At 32.1% G+C, this 24318-nt stretch overlaps 2 protein-coding genes and 1 long non-coding RNA gene across 4 annotated transcripts in view; 1 reads left to right on the forward strand and 2 right to left on the reverse strand.

Annotated features, from left to right (window-relative positions):
- Positions 1–50: 50 nt before the first annotated feature.
- On the reverse strand, positions 51–4180 carry LOC132905297 (WD repeat-containing protein 3). The gene is made up of 14 exons (XM_060956455.1): positions 3769–4180; positions 3483–3692; positions 3216–3413; positions 2971–3135; positions 2682–2887; positions 2453–2588; positions 2186–2376; positions 1920–2115; positions 1611–1838; positions 1260–1529; positions 944–1186; positions 702–865; positions 398–620; positions 51–321 (listed from the first exon to the last, which is right to left on the reverse strand). Exons 1-14 carry the CDS (start codon positions 3937–3939, stop codon positions 157–159), a joined length of 2766 nt encoding a protein of 921 aa, XP_060812438.1. The 5' UTR covers positions 3940–4180; the 3' UTR covers positions 51–156.
- An 862-nt stretch (positions 4181–5042) lies between these two features.
- LOC132905341 (trichohyalin-like) lies at positions 5043–7825 on the reverse strand. Of its 2 annotated transcripts, XM_060956538.1 has the most exons (3): positions 7589–7825; positions 6060–7316; positions 5887–5941 (listed from the first exon to the last, which is right to left on the reverse strand). In XM_060956538.1, exons 2-3 carry the CDS (start codon positions 7283–7285, stop codon positions 5938–5940), a joined length of 1230 nt encoding a protein of 409 aa, XP_060812521.1. In that variant the 5' UTR covers positions 7286–7316; positions 7589–7825; the 3' UTR covers positions 5887–5937. The 2 variants fall into 2 exon arrangements, with proteins under 2 accessions (XP_060812520.1, XP_060812521.1); XM_060956537.1 differs by having other exon boundaries at positions 5043–7316.
- A 67-nt stretch (positions 7826–7892) lies between these two features.
- LOC132905349 (uncharacterized) overlaps positions 7893–24318 on the forward strand; it is a 122365-nt gene continuing 105939 nt past the window's right edge. The window contains exon 1 of the long non-coding RNA XR_009657785.1: positions 7893–8254. This is a non-coding gene — a long non-coding RNA (uncharacterized LOC132905349). The remainder of the gene's footprint in view (positions 8255–24318) is intronic.

Raw genomic sequence — 24318 nt, forward strand, 5'->3', positions numbered from 1 at the left:
TTTATTTCTGAAGTAAAACTTATAATTTATTTTTAGTTAAGTATTATCTTAAAAATAATATTGTAGTGATAATAAATACAGTTAAATATATAATTATTTTAATATTTATTAAAATAGTATATACAAAATATTTTAATCGCAATTAAGTAAAAAGTTTCATAACGACATAATTGCTCTTTTTAATGCCTTTTCTTTATTTTTTCTAATTTTATTTCTACGTTTATTACTTTGGGTTGCATCTTTAAAAAGCTGTATTCCCTCTTTCTCTTCAATAACTCGTTGCATATGCATCATTCCATATAAGTTAAATCCAATTGTATCCTAGAGGAATTAATTTTGAATTTATATTCTTTAGATAATTACTTAAATAAAATTTATAAAATAAAAATGCTCTTACTCTTAGTTCAGAAACTTTTTTAATCGCAAGTGTTTTCACAGTTTCTATGATAGGTAAAAGTTCTTGAGTAGCTATAACTGGACCATGGTGAGCTTGAACTAAACATAACGCTAGTCTTGTAATTAATTCTGTGTGATAATCTGATTGTAATAATGTAGGAAGCATTTTAAGAATTTCACAAGCAGCTGAGTATGGTAACAATAGTAATGTCTCTTCTAAATCACTGTAAAATTATTTTATTATGTGTATTTTATTTTTATCATATTTATGCTACATATGTACACATCGTATATAGATTTCTTACCTTCCTCTAATTCGTTTAATTATTTCTAATAAATAATCTTTTGTATTTGTACAATTATAAGCCTGCATTTGTAAAGGAATAGCAGGTGGTTTATCTGCTGTTGCTTGCGATAATTGCTCATTGTATTCTTTAGATACATTTAAACATTCTAATATCAATTCAGCCTAAACATTATATAAATTGAATCATACATGATGCTCTAAATGTTAATTTTTATGTTCAAGTTATTTATTGACATTTACCCCTTTTTCACTGGATACTGTCTTTCTTGAAGGTAAAGATTGTTGTTTTTGTCCTGAGACAAGAGTAGTTTCTTCAGTAGCTAACTCATTTTCTTGACGTTCTCGTTCTTCTTCTTCTTCATCTTGAAGAACTAAAGGTTCTGAAGTTCGTTCATATAGCCTAACTACTCTATCAGATCCACAAGAAATAACATAAAGTCCATTTGGTGAAACAGCACAGTTCCATGCTTTACCTACATGTCCCTAAGTAGAAAAATTTTTAATGTTGTAATTGTTAGCATACAATTTCTAAATATTTAAAGAAAAAATTTATTACTTGTAACGTCACAATTTTTTGAAAATTGTCAGTATCCCATTGTTTTACTTTCCCATCCTTCCCACAAGTAAAAATATAATGTGTATTAGGTACGAATGAAAGTCCTGATACAGAGTCATCATGAGCGAATATCGATTTATGGCAATCTCCAAAATCTAAACCCCAAATTTTTATATTTCGGTCAGCAGAACCAGTAGCAATAAGTGTTGAATCACTTGATATATCCATACACAAAACTGGTAATTTATGCCCATAGAGGGAAATGAAAAACTAAAATGACATCAAAGTTTTTAGATATATCGCACATTGTTTAATACTATAGAAATGATATGCATATTTTCACGTAATTACCTTAAATGTATCAAGGAAAAAGACTTTTACAGTAGAATCAAGTAATGCGACTGCAACAAATCTGCTGTTGGGACTTATTCTTACACATAATACACTATCTTCCAATTTTAAAGTTTTTGAGTGCAAAACAGATAAAACTTTCGCTTTTATTTCTCTATCAGGATCTTGAATAAGTTCAAAATTCCAAAATTTTACTGTCTGATCTCCGCCACCACTAGCTACTCCTTTCTATAAGCATATATAAAATAATTATGAAATTATATACCATTATGAAGTTACTATAAATAATGAAGAACATTATTAAGTTACCTTATCAGGAAATAATGTAACACTCCAAAGTTCTTTTGAATGTGCAGGAATTTCTTCTAAAATGTCGCCCGAAGCAATATCAATAATTAGCATTTTACCATCTTTTAAACCTACAATTAAATGTCTGTCTCCTGGTACAAATGTTGCTGTTAAAGCATAATTACATTGTACAGTCCTTAAACATGCCAGAGTTGGTCTAAAATCATAAAAATTATCATGAAATTGCTAAATCATTTTACACGTTTATATCAATTTTATTTCCATACCTATTCCATAATTTCACAGAATCACCAGCTGCTGTTGCAAAAGCTAAATTATCGGAACTAAAACAAACAGCACGGACCTCTGAGCGATGACCATGATTTGTTATTGATCTTAAATGTTTTACTTCAGCATTTTTTTCTTGTGTGAATAAGGAGTATAATTCAATAGAATTATTATTTAATCCTACACATACCTAAAATAATGACATGTAAAAATTGATTGAATAGTACTTTTAATTATTTTAGAAGATGATTTTTGTAGTAACTTACTCTAAGTTCACCGTTTCTACCCATAACTATACTTAATCCTTTAACTTTAGCAGATACTTTGATAAAAGGTAGACGTATGAGTTCATCCTTTATAGTTGGTGTTCCTGAGAAATTTGTTTCTGCACTTTCTTCACTTCTATAAAAAAATAAAAATGTCACATAAAAAGATATTTGTATATTTAAAAAACATTTGTTTTCACAAATACACTACAAAAATGTCTTTGCATACTTCTCTGCTTTCTTTCTTTCTTTTCGTAACCGTTTAAGAATGTTATCTTTTACTTTAGCGTCAGGTAATAGTTGAAATAATTCTACGGTATTGTCCAAACCATGACATCCAATAACTGTATGAGTAGTATCAACATTGAGAGACACAACTCTTCCATGACCACTTCTTAGTATACTTCCAACTTTTTCACATTTTAAAGGATGTTTCTAATACAATATATTTTCATTAAATACTAATCTAATAAATATATATTAAATATAAATATTTATTAAATCAAAAGAGAATATACCACATTGCTGATTTCAGCATCATCAGTGAGAGTTAACTCATGTAAATTAACATCAAAGTCTATAGTTTCACCTTCAGTGAAAGATATTTGCCATATACGTAGTTCGTTATCATTGCAACCAGTTATCAAATATTGATCATCTTTAATTAAAACTAAACCCCAAACCTTAAATGATAGAAGTGTTGTTATCAATATATTATGTAACTAAATTAACCTTCATTATATATATTTAAAATTATATTTACTTCTGTTCTATGACCAACAAGAGTTCTAAAATTATGTTCATTATCTAAATCCCAAAATTTGACAAATGTATCTTTACTACTACTAATAATAATATTGTGATCTTTCATGAATGCTAAATCTGTTATTACACCTTTATGTCCAGTTAATCTACATATACCAGTCTCAGCTACAGTATCCCAAAGAATAATATCTGTATCCTGAAAACATATAATTGAAAATTATTTCATGCACTTTTATGCTCTGCTTCTTCTATTAAATTATTTTACCTTTGAACCTGATGCTAATCTATGTCCTCCTCTATCATATATCAAAGTTGTAATTTCAGATCTATGACCAACAAATATACTTGTATTTTCTCCTGTTTTTAAGTCAAATGTTTTTATAGTACCATCTGCATAACCAACGGCTATATGTTGCTTATTAGGAGATGCAGCTAAGTACGTTACATTTACTTTTTCACCTGATAATACCTGAACCTGAAATATCAGAAATTTCGATAATTATAATATGATCTATTGTAAGAACATAAATTAAAAATAATTTACAATCTACCTTTTCTCCAAGGCGTAAATCCCATATAAAGACATGTTCGCATGCTCCAACTGCTACAAATCTACCTTCTTGTTCTTGCAATGTTACAAAAACAACATTGCAGGAAGAACTAATAATTATATTTAAATTCCCACCTGGTACATATCTCAAATATTGTTTTGTTAAACCCATTTTTTATTTATATATCAAATATACATTAACTTTATTTATTTAACTATGAAGAAATGTCAACATTTATTCACTTATTCTCTTATCTATTTTTTATATAGTAAATACACAGTATTTATTTTAAAAAATTTCATGATCAATGATATTATATTAAAATGTTTATCGAATAATCCAAACTTATTTGTTAAAATATCAATTTAATTTTGATTGTTCTAAAAATATTCAGTTTATAACATAGGTTGTAAACTCATGTAAACCACGTGGTGCATCTGCCAGTTAAAAAATGTACGTCCTGTTAGTATTACTGACTCGCTGGTAGATGGTGTCACGATGTAAAAAATATGTCCAAATAGAGCACTTTACATTAATTACATGTAATTAATCAATTATGTAGATAGTCCGAATAATATTAGACAAAGATGATTTTTGAGAATTAAAACATTAATTTAATTTCTAAATAGGCCATGGATTTGCCTTATAGACGGAGAAATTCGATTTTTTAATTTCATCATAAAGAGATTAGTTCCACCTTTTCACCGCTAGATGGTTATAGCGTATCGTTGTTCGTAGATTGGACGATTTTTGAAATTTGCTTATAACTAAGAAAGTAGGAAGAATATTTCAATAAGAGTAATGTTAATTAATTCCTTGGGTTATAAATTAAGCATGTAAAAATTAATAAATTCTGTTTAGCAACTGAGAAATTGGAATTTTTTAATTTTACCACCTGTCTATTGAACAACTATAATACAACTAAAATAACTAAAATAACTAAAACAACTATTACACTTATAAAAGTCGTTGAATTTATCTTTTTATACTTTGCAAGAATATCGAAAAATAAATATATGTTTTTATCTAAAGAATTACTGATTGCTTTCAAATCTTGTAAAAAGATGATCATGAGAGAAAGCTATTTCTGTTGTTATTCATGACCCTTGAAATAGTGTAACTTTATCCTGAGAACTTTTTTCATACAATAATAAATGAGACAAATATTTGGGTGAAGCCATTCCGTTGGGCTATCCATTAATTAATAATAAATTTTAAACATAAGAGAGAGAAGAAGAGTAGAAAAGGAAAATAAGATTATTAATGAAACAAAATTTTATGATAACGATATCTTATTTTATTCCAGGTAAAGGAACTTGTAGGAAAGTCGCATGACAATGTATGTATAGTTTAAGAAGTAGTCACATTTTCATCAGAATCACTCATTCATAATTAAATGATATATACATATGTATAAATTGTTTGAATCACATTAGAAATTGCTTTTGTAGAACAGTGAACAAAAAGGCACTGTTAAGAAGTATGTATTTCTTTTATCTCACACAAATGTATCATTCTAATTCTTTACAATTTTAATACATTAATAAATTCTTTTTTGTTATTTATATTAAATAATAGAATAACAATGCAATAATTTTATCATATTTTGTACATCTTTTGAAATAGTAAAACTTTTGAATATACTTTGTAATTTTTACGATACAAAGTTTAATGATATTAAAACATTTCAAATGTTTATAGTATTCATTGAATTTTATCTTACATTAATAAAGACAGTAAATAACAAGTTTTTACATTCTTAACAATATATGATAACATAATCGTACTTGATTGTAAAGTATATAAATATTAAAAATAAAATTATACAGTATATAAGAACCATTATTTATATATATTGTATATTCTAAATATTATGTTGATGCAGCCATAGAATATGTTATATTTTGCTATTATATTTCAAGCATAAATATTGTATAAATAATATGTACAAATCATCTTACATGATTGAGATTTATGTTTCATGTATAGATGTTTAAAGAGAATATATACAGTACTAAAAATTTATTATACAAATTTTCTATCCATTACTTTCTGATTGAGATTTGATGATTTGTTCTTCAACATGAACAGGTTGGACTAATGAATTTTGGAACCACATCATCCAGTTACTCAAGTAATGACCTCCCAATTTATTATCAGAATTCTCCTTTATCTGCACATTGTTTAATTCTTCAAAATTGCGAACCGTTTGAAGTTCAGTGAAATTATTATTCACCGAATGACGTCCATGCATTCTTACCTCCCTTTTTCGAAGAGCATCTTTTACTAACCTTTGTTTGCGCTCCTCTTCTGTTTCAATAGCAGATCTAGTAAATCTCATTTCTCTAACTCTCAAAGCATCTCTCTTTAATCTTTCCTTTCTTTCTTCTTGTGTTTCTTTAGCATATTGGTTAAGTCGAGCCTCTCTTCTCTTCGCTGATTCTCTATTTAATCTCTCTCTTCTTTGTTCAGGAGTTTCACTAGCATATAGCGAAAGCCTTTTCATTCTTCTTCTTTCTGCTTCACGATCTAACCTTTTTCTTCTGTCTTCAGGTGTTTCATTGTACATTCTGTATTCTCTTTTCCTTGCAGCTTCTGCATCTAATCTTTTTCTTCTTTGCTCTGGCGTTTCATAATACATTCTCATTTCTCGTCTTTTCGCTGCCTCCTTTGCTAATCTCTGTTGCCGCTGTTCTTCACTTTCTTGTTCATACAATTTTTTCCTTTTCTCTCTCATGCACTCTGCTTTTCTTCGTAACTTTTCTTTATAATCTTGTAACGAGTTTGATCTTATTTTCAATTGTCTTTTAGGTCTTTCAGGTTTACTTTCCTTGGTTCTTATATTATTAACATTCTCTAATGTTTGATCTTTGTGTTTGTTCAATAATGTTATTGTATCATCAATGTCAGTAGGAACTTCTTGAATCCTATCCTTGGTATTTTTTGAAACTTTTAATGTGAGATCAGTTTCATTATTTACATTGCACAACCATTCTGTAGTATAAACTGTTTCTTGATCTAATTCATTTTCCTTTTTTATATTAAGATTTAGTCCTAATAGTTCACTTGGTATTGTAACTGTTGAAACATTATAATTGGTTGTTTGTATTTGTTCATTTTGATTAATAAAAACTTCAGCTATTTGATTCGTTGGTTTTTGTATTTCTATATTTATATTTTCATAATCCAAATTTTGCAAATACACTGAACTATTTAAAATACCATTGATATTACAGGTTTCATTTTGTTGTGTAATATTTAATGCTGAGTTTGGATTGTTTAAATTATTTGTATTTTGTGTACTGCTTTTGTTGTTTATATTTGATTCTTCATTGTTATTAATTGTACCGCATCCTTTGCTTTCTTTAATTTCAATAGAACAAAAATTTTGAGCTGCATTAATTATTTCAATATCATTAAAATCCGTCTCATGTTCATCATTCTCTTGTTTAATGTAAACAGGAATAAAGTCAATGGAACAATCTCTTATCTGTACACTAGTTTCAGTCAATTCCATGACCTTACAATCCAATAAATGGCATCAGATACTGAAATATTTAAGAAACAAATAAACTAGACTAAAAACAAATTTATCTGTAATAAATTTAAAAATTACATTGATATGTAGATAAGATATATAAATGATATATAATGTGAGAAATTTATAATGTTCAGAATACTTAAAATATTTATTTAAAAGATATCGAACCGAGGTACATAGCATTTATGTTAAAATTTCTATAAGAATAATTAAAAATTGTATTTTCATTGATAAAGAATATTAAAACTAGGAAATGAAGTATCAAACTATAAACTTTACCTGTGCATCGTCTGCTTATGACAGCTGATTCAAAGATGATGCTGCAAGCGTTTAGAACATATTCATTTTTGCTGCAGGTCGCAGACTTTCAACCGTTATCATTTTCCTCTGTGTCACATGTTAATGCGATATAGTCGATAGAACAGATCAGTAGCCATAAATTTGACTGTTTAACTCTGCACGGAATTAATTTCCACGTCGTGCTACTTGCTGTTCGTCTATCCACGTCGGTCGACATTAGGTTTATTCGCATTGACTGCGCTAGCTGCACTTGCGCAAAAAGTAGAAACAACCATTGGCTAATTCTTATCGTTCTGAAAAAGCAGCCAATGTTTTCCGTATAGTTCGTATAAGTACTGAAATGAATTGACCAATCACTAAAAATGATTTAAAAAAAGAAAGATATCGAAATAGAGTGCGTATGCGCAGATCAGTTATTTTAGTTTCGCGCGTTCGGTTGAAAATATGACGCTATTATATTCGATATTATAATTCAATCGTGTAATTCAATTGCGTAATTCAATTCCGTGAATATTCGCAATTGTCGAGTGTTTTTCGCGAAGACATTAATCAGTTTAAGCATTTTTCGTCGAATTTAAGTTTGAGAGAAGTGATATTTTATATATTGTTAAGGCTATGTAGTCATCCGTTTTGCCAGAATGATTCGTGAGTAAATACTTTTATGTTCATTTTACATGTTATAAGTAGATTGTGGATTTCTATGTGAATTTATATTTTTATGAATGCAAAGAAATGGAAGTTACATAAAGATTCAATTTACGTACTAAAAATAATAATGGGTATTCTACTACTACTACTACTACTACTACTACTACTACTACTATACTACATAACTATACTACTATATATATGTATATCACATATCCTTGTACATTATATGTATTTTGTGCATTTTGCATTTTCAAATTCTGCATAAATGCACAAAAATCCGCAATCTACTTATAAGTATTGTAGAACTTTATATCTATGAACATTTATTAGTATTCTAGATGAATTAATATTTTATAGTTTTAATTAATATTGCATACGTATATTCGGCTTAATGATATTTAAATATTTTATACATTGCTTCTATTGTTAATATATTTTATACGAACATTGGAATTGGGGGATAGATATTCCTTAATGAAATTTATGAAAAAACGAAATTGAAAATTACTATTGAAGTTGAAAGAGGTTATTTTTAAAATTTATCTTAGAGGTCATTAATCCCCAAAATACCAAGATTGCAATTCTTTATTCTTATAATTCATTAGTTTCTTTCACGTTTATAAATTTTAAACAAAATCTTAGTTCATTGGAATTTGTCTTTTTCACGTATATATTTGCTATACATTTACTACTTGTTTCTTTTTCGCATCTATGTACATATCCATTTCTACATCGTGAAATACAATTACGTGAAAACAGCTATTAATATTTCTTATTTGAGTAAAATATGATTATGTCTCAAAATCTGTTTCTTTATTTAATACTAATAAGTAGACTGCGGATTTCTATAGATTTATAGGAAATTTGAAGGTGCAAAATTGCACAGAACACACATATGAGATATATGAAAAAATATATAAAATGCTTAAACCATAGTGCTTTGCATAATATTTGGCCAGTAAAGTAATTTTCTATTGAGTTTTCACTTTTTAAATAATATTCTCAAAAATATCAATTTGCATAAAAACACGTACTTTACTAACCAATTAGGGTTAAGTTTGGGTTAGATCAACGATTTTTAACCAGTGTGCCGCGAGAGGACTACAGGAATGCCGTGAGAATTTTTAAGATACGCAATACCTAACTATGTACATATTTAGTTAAGACCATTGATCTTCTTTTCTCTTAGATTATCAAATAAAGAAATGCAACAACCAAAACATTAACTGTCTAATGTGAATGTCTTGAACCAAATATAATTCGTAATATATTTTCTGGAGTACTGCACAATTGTAATAATTAGTTTAGTTAGTAATTTAGTTAGGTTAGTGGCATGAGATAAGAAAGGTTGAAAATTGCTAGATTAAATTGTCGCTGATCGAGAATTTTTCGTTCAATCTTTCATCTATTGTTGCGTATTGTTGCCAATGCTCGTTGAGCTCTATCAATAAATGTCGCCAGTATACGAACGTTCTCTCTTCATATGAGAATCTTACTTTACCATCGCGGACATACATATAGCGTCGCGGTGGGACGATTCAGAAGCGGATAATGTTTTTGTTGGGCGCTACGTGCTCTGATAATTAAGACATTTCCATTTAAAGTTGACGTCCGGTGACGTGCGGAGATGCGCCTGGAGCACGTTCGTTTTCGGCGGTCCACGCTTCAGAAAAACCTAATCCTCATGCATTGTGTTGATAATTAATGGTGTATGATCGAGGGTTCCGTTCCTGGAACGAGGGAATGTAGCTGTATAAGAAAGGAACGATACGTATGTATCTATCGCGAGAAAGATTTATTAGTTTCGCGTAATAGCGAGAGATCCAATGTTCGATACTCTATATACTATACGATAACGTGCGGCATTTGGGGAAATAATTGAACCTTTATGTCTTGATTAATATTTATCTACTTTTTCTTAATAATAAAAAATTGTGTCTCTTACTTTTAAAATAAACATAGTTACCTCGTTTAGCTACAAATTGAGCCTAAGTACAACTATTCTTAGAGAGTAGGTTTATCTTTTAAGATATAACTTATAGAGTAAAAATTTTGCAAATGATTGTCAAAATTTACAAAAAATTATTTTGTACAATCTAGGGAATAATATTTATTTTCAAAGAATTTATTTAAGGTGTGCATATTTTCTGATCACTTTTAGGTAGAAAAAATGACAGCTCATAACCTATTAACCAGGTCATTTCTTAACCTGCAACTTCTATAATCATAGAGTTGATAGAATTAATATAAGTAACAAAATTAAATAGTCGTAGAAAAGGTATTAAATATAAATTAATTTCAATCGATAAATTCAATCAATAAATTAATTTTAATTTTTACAAATATAAATACGATACAATTCCCCTCCTCAATCCCCCTTGTTAACAGGTTAAAAGTGGCATGATTAATTGTAAATCATAAGAAGTAATTCATAAGAGTAGTGGTGAATAAAAAATTGTGATACAAGATTGAAATTAAATGACATTAAGAAAATTATTCCCCTGTCAACTATTTCTCGCGGATAATTGCGTTAGGTGATGGGTTACGATCCGTGAAGCGTAATTTACGAGGGGATCCCCGCCGGTTAACCAAGCGTGGTTACAGCGCCAAATTCGAATGCAGAACGAGTCACGGCGGAATGTTGGCAGGTTCTTTTCATCTTGGCTTGACAAAATCATTAGGGGACTAAATCCAATAAAGGGGGCTGGTCCCTTGCTTGTTCAGGGATCCCGACGTAAGAAAACATTCTCGGTGAGGTGATCGGTTGCATCGTAATCGGTATCAATGATATATTTACGAGAGATGGCGCGTCAGTAGTTCAAAACTTTATCTATAATATACGTATGTGCGTGCGTGCGTGTATCTATGTACGTATGTATGCATGTGTTAATGGCGTTAGTATTATAAATTATACGTTAATGCTACATCTGATAAAAAGTATACGTTGTTACAATATAAATACTGAAAGAGATTTCTAAAGGGAAATTACAAAATTTTTACAAAATTTATTAATACATTTATAAATTATTAATAATTTAAAAATTGTCAGTCTTTCAAGTTAGATGAAAAATTTCTTTTTAGTTTACTTTTCTTTCACAAAACTTGCAATTTAATAGTGCCGTGTTTTGTCGTTTTCAATTAACAATTGTTACGTGCACCATTGTTCATAAGATTTATAATTTCTATCGATAGTAGGTTGGCAAATAATATTTGTATTTATTTTCATAGAAAGCAAAATCACAAATATGTTTGCTTGTTAAAAAATTTGAGTTTCCAAACGCGACAGAGACACGATATACGTAGTTGTAAAATGATATATTAAAATATAGAGATTTTAATCATCCTTGACGATTATCAGTCGTGATACGAAACTGATACATCATCGATGTGCGTAAATCAAATTTAACGCGTGTAGTGGTCGATCCTGCTCGCACCGTTCTTCCTTTCTAAATATTCTTTTTGCGGTACTCCTTGCTATTAAATTAGCAAGACTAAGGCCTTAAATAATTCCCTGGCACGTTTCATTCGACGCCACGTGTTCGAGGGAACCGGTTCTAATGATGCTTACAAAACATGCTCGCAAGTGAAGGAAAAGGAGCGTTCCTAAACACAATCGGCAACTTGTTTTATCTTTTTTTTATAATCGTTGCATCAGTTTAATCGAATATCTTTTTAATTAGAAGATATTTAACACGATATAACTAATCGTAATTAAACGTTTACACAATATTTTACGGATTCTATTTGGTAGATCCTTTTCCTTTTATTTACAACAATCGATAGTATAGTTATTTATTTGTTAATTGGAAATTTACACATGGTAATAACGTGACAAATAGGTAAGAGATTTAGAAACAAGTTTTTTCACTGATATACAAATATTTCCAGAGGTTTCAATAGTCTTTTTACTAATTTTCTACTAATCTTTGGTTATCGAATTGACTTCTCGTCGTCAGTTTTAATGTTAAGACGCAAAAAAATTAGCAGTATTCTAAACTGAAAGGATCTTAACGTACATAAAACTTAATGCTACAAGGCATTATATCTTTCTTAAGCTTGGGATATCTTTTAATTTTAGAAAAATACGATACAGTCAAAAAATGACTGAGAAGACGCAGTAGAGTTAAATTAAACGACTATTTACTGCGATTAACAATACATAAAGCTAAAATTAGTTATCGTTATAGATCCTATTAAGAACAGCACTGGTATAATGTTAGCGTCTTTTCGATTCACCATTTCATCGGTATACTTCTCTACAATGATGACCAAAGGAATTCGTTTGTTTCTTCTCAAGCTGAATACAAACAGCACGGCTAATAATCGGCCGAAAGTTGAAACTTTTTAACAGGACATTAGTCCGTTAAGAGGGTTATATAGCGCGTGATAAAAAGCAAAGCTCGTAGGAACGGGGGATCGTTGGACAAAGCTCGATGCCGAAGAAAGGAAAGTTAGAGCGATAAACGATCGAATCTTGTCTGGCGGGGGCATTTAAAAAATCTGCCCGAAACGACACTCTCTAACGAATCGTACGTGGATCGGTCTAGAAACAGGAATCGCATGAGCATCGGCTTCTCCGCCATCGGAGATTGGCCTGGAGGCTCTGCTTGATGTATGATCGGCGCAGAAATGGCTGTCGTCGCGAGGCCGCGTCCCAATAAATCTCTCGGCTTTTTCTCCGCGGACGGACTTGTCGTTCGCGTATAAATGTATCGTTTTCATCAATATTTATGTCGGGGAGGGAGGGTAGACCAATTGGACCGAAGTTCTGTTGGCCTGCCATAGCGGAACGTCGTCGTTGGGACGATACTACGACCACTTTGGACTGACTGCCATCGGCTTTGCCTTCTCCATCCGATAATAAAGATATCCATTATACCCGCCGGCTTCTTCTTTCCCGGCCAAACATTTCGTTTTGTCGGCCTCGATGCGTCCTCTTGTCTTCCGTTCTCGTTGCGGATTCTACCACCCTTCCAACGCACTCTCCTCGCTGTACGATGAATATATGCATCGTAAATACGCTCCATCATGCGAAGCCTACCTGCGTGTATGTTGTTAATTGCATCGTTCCGGCTGAGCTTTTCAGTATCGCTTAATCCAGTCTTCCTGGATTTCCATTACATCATACAGTTATAGATAATATGGAATATTGGAATTGTTTTGAGACACGTGGAATATGTCAGAAGTGAATTCACATTGAAAGTAGATTCGACACACCAAGAAGCGAAGACAAAAATTACGACCATTTAAACATACGGACAAATAAATTGTTCAATAATCTATCTGCATGTATGTTGCTAAGTGCGTGGCCTGGTTCTAACCGAGTTTTTCAGGATCGATTAATCCGATCTTCCCGGATTTGCATTACATCGTGCAGTTACAAGCAACATATATACCATAAATATGTTTTCTATTGCAAATTAATTTGTTGCAAATTAATGAGAAAGCATATTCGATATCCCATAAACACTAACATAACGTGATTCTATGAAAATTTTATTTATTTCATGGAAGAGAGTAGCACAGGGTAAAATAGTACGGATTTACAGTATCGTACATACTTACGTATATGTATGTATGTCATTTAATTCCATTCGATTAAGTCGCATTCGAAGCAAAGTAAGAGTTTTCTTACGACGTTTTATCCGAAGTCAGTCAGTTTCAGTTTCCTTCGAAGTTTCTTTCGAAGTTCTTGCAAGAACGTGGATATACAGCGTGTCGATTCAACAGTAGACAGGTCGAGAATATGGTAGACAAACAGCATTGCATTCTCTCCGTGCATGGTACGAGTTGCAAAAGAAAAAATTCTCTTCATATGCCGTATAATTTCCTTTTGATAACCTGCTATACCAATTGCTTTGTAAAAAGACACCGTAAAGAACATGGCAACGTACTAACGAGTTTGTTAGTTGCAAGTAGCTACTTCAGTCGGATGTTGCACAAAAAGAAGACCAAAGTTAATATCTTATTGTTTCTTCTCTTATATTTATCCACCTTAACGAGGCTGTATGTACAAAGCTATTAATGAGTTAAAATTTCTGTTTAAACCTGTTCGCTTTGAGCAAAATCCACGTCTTTAGCAGTTAATGTGTGGCAGTATGCGTGTTATAGCAACGAGTAAAATAAAAGAAATTGATATTCCAAAAATATTTTCATTCAAAGCTACAATGGTTATCTTCGAACAATTTCACACAAAAATTTTGTATAGCAACGTAGTTGATGATATCCTACATTTCCACGGTTATGTGGTCGTTTAAATGAAAATAGCGTTTCTCGAACCGCTCACATTGCTTGAAAACTGTTTGTTCAATTTGGTAGATGGAATCTCCTATCTAATTCTTCACTGAACACGTTCAAATTCTATTTTCTTCAAGATGAAGTTTTAAACGATTACACTTTTCGCTTATTTTCACAAACAGACTGACTGACTGTTGATTGTTCGCGTTTATTCTGTGATTAGTTAAGTTCACGTATACTTTGTAAATAAACTTCCAAATTTCATTTTGTCGAAAAGAAGACAAATTTTATTCTATCTTCGCGACTTATTTCGACGTGACTCTTCGCGTATCGCATTCCTTGTAATTATAAATAAAATCGTATACGCGTTATTATATAATTTAAGTAGCACATTCGTGGTATCTTTTTCGATCGAAGTCATCAAAAGTTCGACAGAAATAAAAAAAAAGAAGACAGTGAGGTGCGTGATTAACATAACGTACGTAGGTTTATTCGTTCACGTCGCGGAAATAATAAGGAAACTAATAGAAATTGCAACGAAATTGTCGATATTGATTATCGACATGTTCGTGCGACATTAGTATGTCTTCATTACACACAGCGATGTTAATAACATTTCATTCAACTATGTAGAATAATATTTCTCGTAAGTGTAGTACGCATTGTCGTGCTGATTTGTATACTAGCATGAGCAATCAAGAAGCGCTGACCGTACCTTTTCTTCGGACTGTCTTTCGGATTGAGATTGATGCTTCGTTATTGATCATTTCAAGATACTTAAATGTAATCGAAATTGAATTGCACGAAGCAAGGAAGTCTCATTTCCACAATCAATTTTGTAGTCAGAGTTTCTCCTTAGAATTCCCGTTTCGCATGTGGGAAAACTTTTAATTCGTACTATCTAATGTCGAATAATTTATTATGTATATAGAAATAGAAATCTGTATGTTGCGTTGAATATATTTAATAGAAAACGCCTCATTCTAGACGATAGATTCATTTTGATTTTTTAAAAATTATGAAACATCTAATTACGTATGTTATTCAGTTAGCAAATTATGTTTTTCATTTAACTAATTTTAAATCATTTATCTTCTTTTACGTTTTGAAGATTCTCAACATAGGAAAATTAATAAAATTCGCCACGCTTCCTTTCAGTTGGAAAATTATAACTTTTCTGAATGATGTGAGCAGGTAAAAATCATGTCCTTGAATTAGGTAGTCCTTGCAAGTAAAATGAAATAATTCCTTTTTTTCCTAAGCGGACGCTTGAACAGGTACATTATATTTCTTTATACTTAGGTGTCAATGTTACTGTTATGTTATCTTGTGTCTATCTTTCTCACACATATATGTAATATCGTAAATCTCGGGATAATTCAGGTGATCGATTCTGAAGTCTGAAAATCGAGTTTATTGTGAAAATACTTAAATAAAATACAGGAGTAAACAACAATTAATATCGATCTATAACAGTAAACAATAAACAACAAGTTTTGTGCAATGTCTACCTGAAAATGGAAAATCGATTTTCAACGTCCTAAGCTACCGATCTTTCTCCGTCAATCTTCAATATTTTAAATAATTATTCTGTGATCTTGTCTATCTCTGACGTTGCTCTCTGTCCGTCCGTTTGGGGAATGAGTTTACATATATAATGTTATAACTAATTATGGAGTGCATACGACGTGAAAAAGTATGTCAAATACTCCAAATAATCTGCCGATTATAACGTTTAGTAAACGAAAACAGTATCTAGAACGCGACGAAGGATTCGAATATTTGTTATGACACAGGTACACACATATGTACAAACTATGACAATAGGATAAAGACAAGACACGAAGAACACGCGATCCTGCAACTTAAAGAAAGATGTGCTCGCCCAACATCGCCTAAACTTAATCTCAAAGTACATTTTATTCTACGCTTACTATCTAATTTTCTCTTACGACGTTCCTTTTTATTTCTAACCATTAACATAAACGCAGATGTTAGCAACGAACCTGCTTATCCAAATTTTTATCAAACTCCGACTTGAACAACTGGCCTTTTCTTGCCGATGTACAAATTAGAGCAGACTGGCGTGTTAGTATAAAAGCAAGGATGGAAGTGACTTGTAGAGAGAAAAACAGTGACGAAGCGACAGAAGGGTAGAGGGTAGAACGCGAGCAGAGATAGATCGAATCGTTGAATAGAAGAGAAGAGAGTTGTACCGTTGAAAAGGACGTTGAGAGGTCGTCGTGCGCGTTTCCATGTTTTCTGTCGGTTCGATGCTACGTTTTTGCCGTTTTTTCACAGACAAGTCTCCTTTCATCCGCGCCACTGTCTCCCGCTGACACAATGCCGCTGGCATTAGAAGCAGATAATAATATAGGAGTTGGCCAGCTCGCTCGACACCCCGAGTCCGCCGCGAGAGGTGATTGTGTGTGCACACGATTTAAGAAGGGGTGAGGTGCAGGCCCGATGGTTCGTGGTTCATTTTCTCTGTCGGTCGCCGATCTTCATCATCACCATCGTCTCACTTGGCCTGTCCTTTTTCTTTCTTCTTTTTTCTCTCTTCGCCTCTTTTTCTCTCTCTACGTCTATCTTCCACTATTCGTTTTCTCGGCTCTTCTCATCGTCACGCGTCTCTGATGCGGTTTCGTGTCTCGTGTGTGGAAGGCCATCGTCACGGTGGTTTTTCAAATGATTCGCTATACAAACGCCGTGGATCAGCCGCCGCTTCATCGCGTTTTATTTGGTGGTCCATCACGATAGAAATCGTGACACGCATTCGTCCTTCCAGGTATATACTCTGTAAACAGTCCGTCTTCGTGGGATTGATCGAAGGGATCCGGTGTTACAGATGGTCCTTAATTTAATCGAAAGCTGTTCGCGGCATGTCGGCCGGATCTCGGTTCAAATTAAATTACTGTTTTAACGCCGAGTGACTTTCGTTTTGTTACTACAGTACCGTTTTACCGATCTTAATCGACGCGAATCGTTGTGAACCGTTTGATCGATCCTAACGGATGTGAATCGCTTGATAGATATTAATATTTCAGTATTTTCAATTTTTAATCGTTTGTCGAATTAATTTACATTGGGTTAACACGCGCGCATATTTATTTCGATTAGACGATTTTACTTTGTGCTATCTAAATTTGAAAAAGTGTAGGAAATGAGAAATTGCCGATGAAAGATAGTGGTCTTTACGCGTAGAACAACAGAGGATTTGAGTTTTAAGGCGAATACGTAGAACCGTACAACATTTGATAAGCATCGGGTTGAAATCCAGCAATTGTCGATCAAAATGTAAATTAAAGTTACATTTAGGTTTATGGATATTTTGAAGTAGTTGCGTTCTTTGAGCTTCTTTGTATAACAAAGTAAGAGTTGAAAAGATTGTATACTCTTTTCGTGTTTGCAAGAAAAGAACATTCCTATGATAAATTTAAGAATTGTTAATGAAACGTACAAGGGACAGGTGTTTTTAAATTCAATTCAAAGAACGTGAAATTCTAATTTTAAAGAAACGGAATACAGACATTTGTAATTAAATAAAGCGTTTTACTTTGTACGGTAAACATTTTGAGAAGGTTGACAAGGGAACGATATCTTTTTACTCGAATTTCAGAAAAAAGTTATCTGATGCTCGATACGCGAAAGAGTTCCAAAAAAAGCTAGAGAAAATGATTGAATTACACAGCTGAAATGATAATAATATGTCTAAAACTGTGTGTGGTCCAGAGGTATTCATTTTTTTATCTATCAGTGTCAATTTGCAGCATAACACTTGCTATTACAGTAAAGTAATTCCAGCGATGATGGAGATTTGAGATTTGTTCATTGGTTGTGCTGAATCACTAAGGGAAACGTATAGAGAGGGTTGTAGATGTCATTTAGACTATTGGATTTGCAAAAGTTGTATTACGAGAATTTTAAATTACTGCTTTCCATTCGTTAACTTTTTTTTTACGCTTGTAATATAATTTTATTAGATTGAAAGTACGAAACGTTGCTTTTTCATGAAAGATTCTCCATTATGATCATTTTTCTTCATTTTGTGTTATAACTTTCTGAAGAAAATGTAAATATACAATTCGGAAACAGTTTCTTTATTAATTTAGATTGAAGAGGAATACAATTCTTAAGGTTATTCGACGTATAACGAATAATTATTTTTTAGTGTACATTTATTCTCTTTATTAGATATTTTGTTATAAAAACATCAACGTAGCTAATTCGTTTATGTATTTCTTATATTACTAGTCATTTACATGATCTTCCACAATATTAAGATATTACCTTCGTTCTATTTTTTCTTTATTTCCTGTTTCGTCATATGTAAACTCCACGTTAAGAAGTTCTTAAAGGACGACGATTCCTCCTTATTTGGATATGATATAGTGTGCCATTTGTAGTTGTAAAGTACGCTACTACGTTCGTGCTGCACGCACTTGCAATTAATATACGACAATCTTGACTTCCGTCATTGATTTCTTTTACTCGAGTTAAGCATACAATGCGTGTGCCTATTTAACTCCGCGACGTGGTATGAATAAAAGAAAAAATCAGACAACGAATTGTCATATTTTTCTCTTTTTCATTCAACGAATATAATAATCACATATTATTTCTTTTCTTAGATAATATGCTATACTCTTTATAATAAAAGTCCTAAGAGTGTGGAATTCTAAATTCTACAATTTAAAACAAAGTTTGTCTAAGTTCTAATCCAATAGACAAATATTTATTCCAAACAAATAATAATAATAAAAATAATATTCTTTCAAACAATAAAGATCCAATCACTTAATACTTTACCTTCTTCCTAAATATTGTACCAGATTATATCTAAATTATCATGACAAGTTAAGTGTAGAAATTAGAAAAGTAACAACACAGAAGAAGAATATTTCTTTTATTTCGGTTTCATAGCAAAGAAAGGACTTGGTTCACAATTTTGATCTAGATACGTTCACTTATCCATTCATTCTTAGAAAAAGGATATTTGTATTCTAATTAATATTTAACTCGTGTTATAAAATTTGAACAGAATATACACGTACGTATATAGTATCTTATAACACGAGAGAGAATCGTTGGAAAAGTTAATCTTTCTAAGAAATAACTGTGCATAAGTGCTGTCTTCTTGTGGCTAATACCATCATATCAGCTGATGTTGCTAAAGTGGTTGCGAGAGCCACCGTTTTGATCCCTTCGGATGAAGTGATACGTATACTCCGTAATAAATTATATCTCTGGCGGGGATATCTGACCACGCAGAAGAGTCACGAAGCCGTTCCTTCCACGACGTGCATGAAACAAGATTTGTTATTAGGAGAAACATGCGCGATTCACTGCTCTTATCGTCGCCGCGCACATATCCAATTTTTTCCCTCTCCCTATGTTTGCTTCAACTTAACGGAATACGTTATTCCACTAGCTCATCCTCTACGAAAATATAACCCCTCTTCAAGTTTTTTATCAAACAGATATACGGCTACATAGTTGAATTTATCGTTTATCGGCGAGCTTCCATGTTTATAGCATTATAATAAGATTTTTTGGCTTGATTTTATATTTCTTTGAGAATCTTAATATTTACCAGATGCTATACGATATAACACGATAATCTCAAACGAAGGATATTGAAATTTACTTGAATAAACTCAGTATAATACGTAAAACTCGTTTTTATTTTATTTCAAACTTTATTTCATCTTGTTTAACGTTTTTATTCGTTTGTAAATTTAGTTTCAATCATATACCAGGTAGAAAAATGGCTATGAGCTATCTCATGCTGTACAGCGATAAATTTTCCTGTGCTAGATCATATTTTAATATTAAATTTCTTTCTGTGCAATATAATCGAAGGAAATGCTGATGTTTCTACAATTTTTTAAACGAGTCAATCTTTTCCAAAACTTGATGATTCCAACTGAATTGCTCGTAATGTGTTATAGCGGTTAATCAATAATTAAAAAAAAATTCTCATGAGGTTTCGTATATCGACAGTTGCGTATTATACTGTAATAGTTTCCTCCAATGAACAATTTAGTTTGCTGTACTTGTCATTTCCCTCGATGCAACACGCGTATAACGGTACACGAGACAATATCTGCAGAAAACACGAAACGCGCGAATGTTTTGTAAATACATACTGAAATTGCGGTTTTCAAGAATAACGAAGCTGTTGCATCAACGGTGCATCTTAACGTATCGTTGTAAAAGCCCATTTTTCACACACTTTGAACAGAGATGCATTTACATGTTGTGGTATTCAAAGTGTGTTTATAATAAATGTGCTTATATCTTAAAATTATAGCGTTGCAATGCAGTTCTTTATGAAATTACAAGCGTTTCGAAAAGAAAGATCGTATTAACACATACTCGACTGCAGGTGCAACATTCGACTACTATCTTTTCTTTGCAACAGATCTCCGCGGAGATCGAGAATTCTATATTACAGTAATTAATGAGAAAAGAAAGTGTGAAACTTGAAAATAAAGCTTACTACGTTCCGATGATAGTATTATAGGACAAGGTGATTTTTGAATGAAATATGAGAATGAAATTTTATTTCACAGGGATTCTATAAGATAAGGATAGAACAATTAATTTCTAAATGACAAGAGACGATAGAAAGCGTAGCAGATCGATGATTGAATTCATAATGTTACCCCATGCTCTTTGTATATTTAACTGTTTATCACATCGCTAATAACGAGTCTAATAATCTGTTCCCGAGCGTAGATCGTTTAAAGACTTGTTTATAATCGAATTTGGCGAATTACAATTATCACAATTACGAGACGAATTGCTCAGCTTGGTCCAAATATCCCTCTAACTCGAATAACATGCAAAAATCTAGCAACCCTCGATGACCTGAAAATGGCAATTTTATTTTGCATATTTCGGCATATTGTATGTACCTTGTAATGTAAATCCGCAATTTTCTCATCACGAACGATAGGGCAGTAAATGATCGGTCTGTCTGAATAAGAAACATTATTCGCAATCACGTTGAACGTTGACGCGAACGAAAAACAATAAGAAAGGTTCGAGGATAAAGAGCATCGGTACGAAAGGTAAGGGACGATCTTAATTCCATTAGAAAGTTCAGTAGCGTGACGCTCATTTACTTAAACGCGGGTTGACATCCAGTGATTTCAGTGTTGTGTTGCGTGTAATTACACGATCGGTTAGTAAATCTTGGAAAGTCTCTGGCGCGCGTGAAGATTGAGAAAGATGCGGAAAGGGGAAAAATTCGTGGCAAATTACACGATCTCCGTGCCGGTCATTAATGTTGCTTATATTTCATGCGACCCGTGTAAGTCGTAAGCACGTATATTATCGCGAGGTTTCTCGATGTGTAGCTGCCTACCATAAGTCATCAGAACAATGCTTCCACAGCCACATAGGTATTATTTACTCCACCTCCGTGCTCGAAGTATGATCGATACGCTCGACTAGTCTGGCCTATACTTATTACTTGTTGCCAACATATACATTGTCAAGAAATTAAGCCCTTTCCAAGTATCACCTCGTCGAATTTTTATTTTCATTCTACTGTTGGTATCTGTCATTTCTGTAGTCAGCGTTGTTTAATATCTAGTGCTCTTGTGTTCAGTGTTTCTTAACTAGTGTTTCATTTGCATGAAAAATCGAGTTTCCCTCTTCTTTTTCGCATACATACTCTTATTTTGGAATAAAATCTTCCTTTGTCAGGTTCTACATAGCATTTTCGTAGTATCAAATTTTCCCAGTCATATGAAAATAATGCTGAGTAACGTGAATTTGAATATGCTTGGGCCAAATTAATTAGCATACAAGTATGTACTATGATAAGTGCAATGACGTGCAAATACTTGTTGATACACGTACATACATGTAATAGGAATCTTTAAAATTATCGTGTGTTTAATTTTTTTTTTTTATTTTATTTTGGTTATTTTACAATTTGTCCTTATGGACATTTGGTAAAGTGTTATATCTTGTTGGTGAAAAAAAAAATAAAATAAAAATAAATATAGCATGTGGGTGGCTACCCCCAGCGGGGTGCCAGCTTCGTTTTTTCTAAGTTATATCTTTTATGTGTGTTTAATTTGGTACAAAAGGTACAGAACCAAATTTTTCACAAGATTTCACAAGATAAAAAAAAAGAAAAAAAATAAAAATAACTAGATTTGGATATATTACGTCAATTTTGAAAAATACATTTCTTTATAGCCTAAAGAATACCTTTAGTTATTTAAAATTTATAATATCGAATATATTCACAAGAAGCGTATAATGCAGTGATCATTATGCGAAGCTATAAGAAACGCTGCACGACTAGAGACTTATGGATGGTAGTGTATCTTGTAACGATTGTCGTTAACAAGTGTATCGTTGCCTTTTATTCAGTATACCTTCAAATCACTTACAATTAGGTATAAATTATCTAGTACATACCGTGGTTACGACATTAAGAAGTACGAATCATTTGTCCAGCACAGCCGTTATTATTACCTTATATTTTCTAATCTGTTAATTGATATTTGACGATCGCGTGAAATCATCGAGGTTAGTCGATCTCGTAGTTTTCTCTTATTTTTATCCCGTTTTTTCTCCCCATCGCTTTCGTTATGTTCCATTTTCTCCAAGCGTTCATGATTATAAATTACTCTGTCTTAATTTCTGTGTAAATTCGTCTGATGCCTGACGAGGCTATGCAGACAACAACGTTCATGAAACGTCATCGCGTAATGACTTATTCAAGTTGATTGCATTCCACGTGATGACTCGTGTTTTCTCGGCTGCTTTTGCGGCTACTAACATCGAACGGGACTATTAAAAATTAGCACACCGAGTCGAATATAACGCAGCTGATTACTCGATACAATGTGGTACACGATGTAACAGTAAAGCCTTTTTTCTCGACCCGAAGAAGCACTCTTTACCGTCCGACGTAGTTCAAAGAGTAGTTTGGAATGTTACGAGCCGGAATTGGCGCTTGTAAAAGTTAGAGGAAACATGTCCGGGTTCAAACAGCCATATTTCATGAGGTGAACTCTCGTAAGAAGAGAGGAGAAACACGTTAAAGATAGGTAAACGTGGCCCTTTACAAGGTTGTGTATTTTCTTCGGACCTTCAGAAAGGATTGTAGCAGCCAACAATGTACGAACGTGGTTAACGGGGAGGGGAGGGAGGAGGGAGGGGAAGAATGTTTATGGTACTCATTATATATGAAATTGTATGATTTTGTCAAATTCTTTATACGAGTCCTGATATGGTAGTAAGAATGTGCGACACGTTAGATACTTAAGACAAATAAATTTGATAATTTCTTTTCCTAAGCTGTCGTGGAAGGAATAAGATTGAAAGCATGCTACGAATAAAATTTCGAATTAATCTATTCTTTTAAAATTAACTTGCGCAAATATGTTTCCTACATATACTAGTTATTTATTTGATAAGTAAAATATTTGTACAAGATTTTAATACTTTTATTTATAATACCTTAAACAAAAAAGAAAAATAACACAGATATGTGCACCCATATATTGCAGTATCTAATCTATAATATTATCATTTGATATTTAGTTTATTAATATTTGTATTATTTTACTTCGTACAATGAATTATTTGTTACGCAACAATGACAAAACTTAACGGATGAAACAAATCATATGTTGCATCTTTTTAGCTGTGTATAGCTTTTCCATCGACTATCTCCACTAACTTATATGAAGAAGATTAAGCAACTTTCACAAAATCGAACAAATGTGTCCGATTTCTTTAAATTTCTTGTTTAACATTTGATCTTTCTAAATCGATTTTTACACGAGTCC

This window comes from Bombus pascuorum, chromosome 3 (assembly GCF_905332965.1).
Source record: "Bombus pascuorum chromosome 3, iyBomPasc1.1, whole genome shotgun sequence".
NCBI lineage: Eukaryota > Metazoa > Arthropoda > Insecta > Hymenoptera > Apidae > Bombus > Bombus pascuorum.

What these genes read in the sequence shown, in the direction of transcription:
- LOC132905297 (XM_060956455.1), bottom strand. Translation starts at nt 3,939, where the DNA reads ATGGGTTTAACAAAACAATATTTGAGATATGTACCAGGTGGGAATTTA. An exon ending in ATGCTGAAATCAGCAATGTG is followed by an intron (nt 2,888 to 2,970) that starts GTATATTCTCTT and finishes ATATTGTATTAG; the next exon opens with AAACATCCTTTAAAATGTGA. An exon ending in CAGTATCCAGTGAAAAAGGG is followed by an intron (nt 866 to 943) that starts GTAAATGTCAAT and finishes TATAATGTTTAG; the next exon opens with GCTGAATTGATATTAGAATG.
- LOC132905341 (XM_060956537.1), bottom strand. Translation starts at nt 7,285, where the DNA reads ATGGAATTGACTGAAACTAGTGTACAGATAAGAGATTGTTCCATTGAC.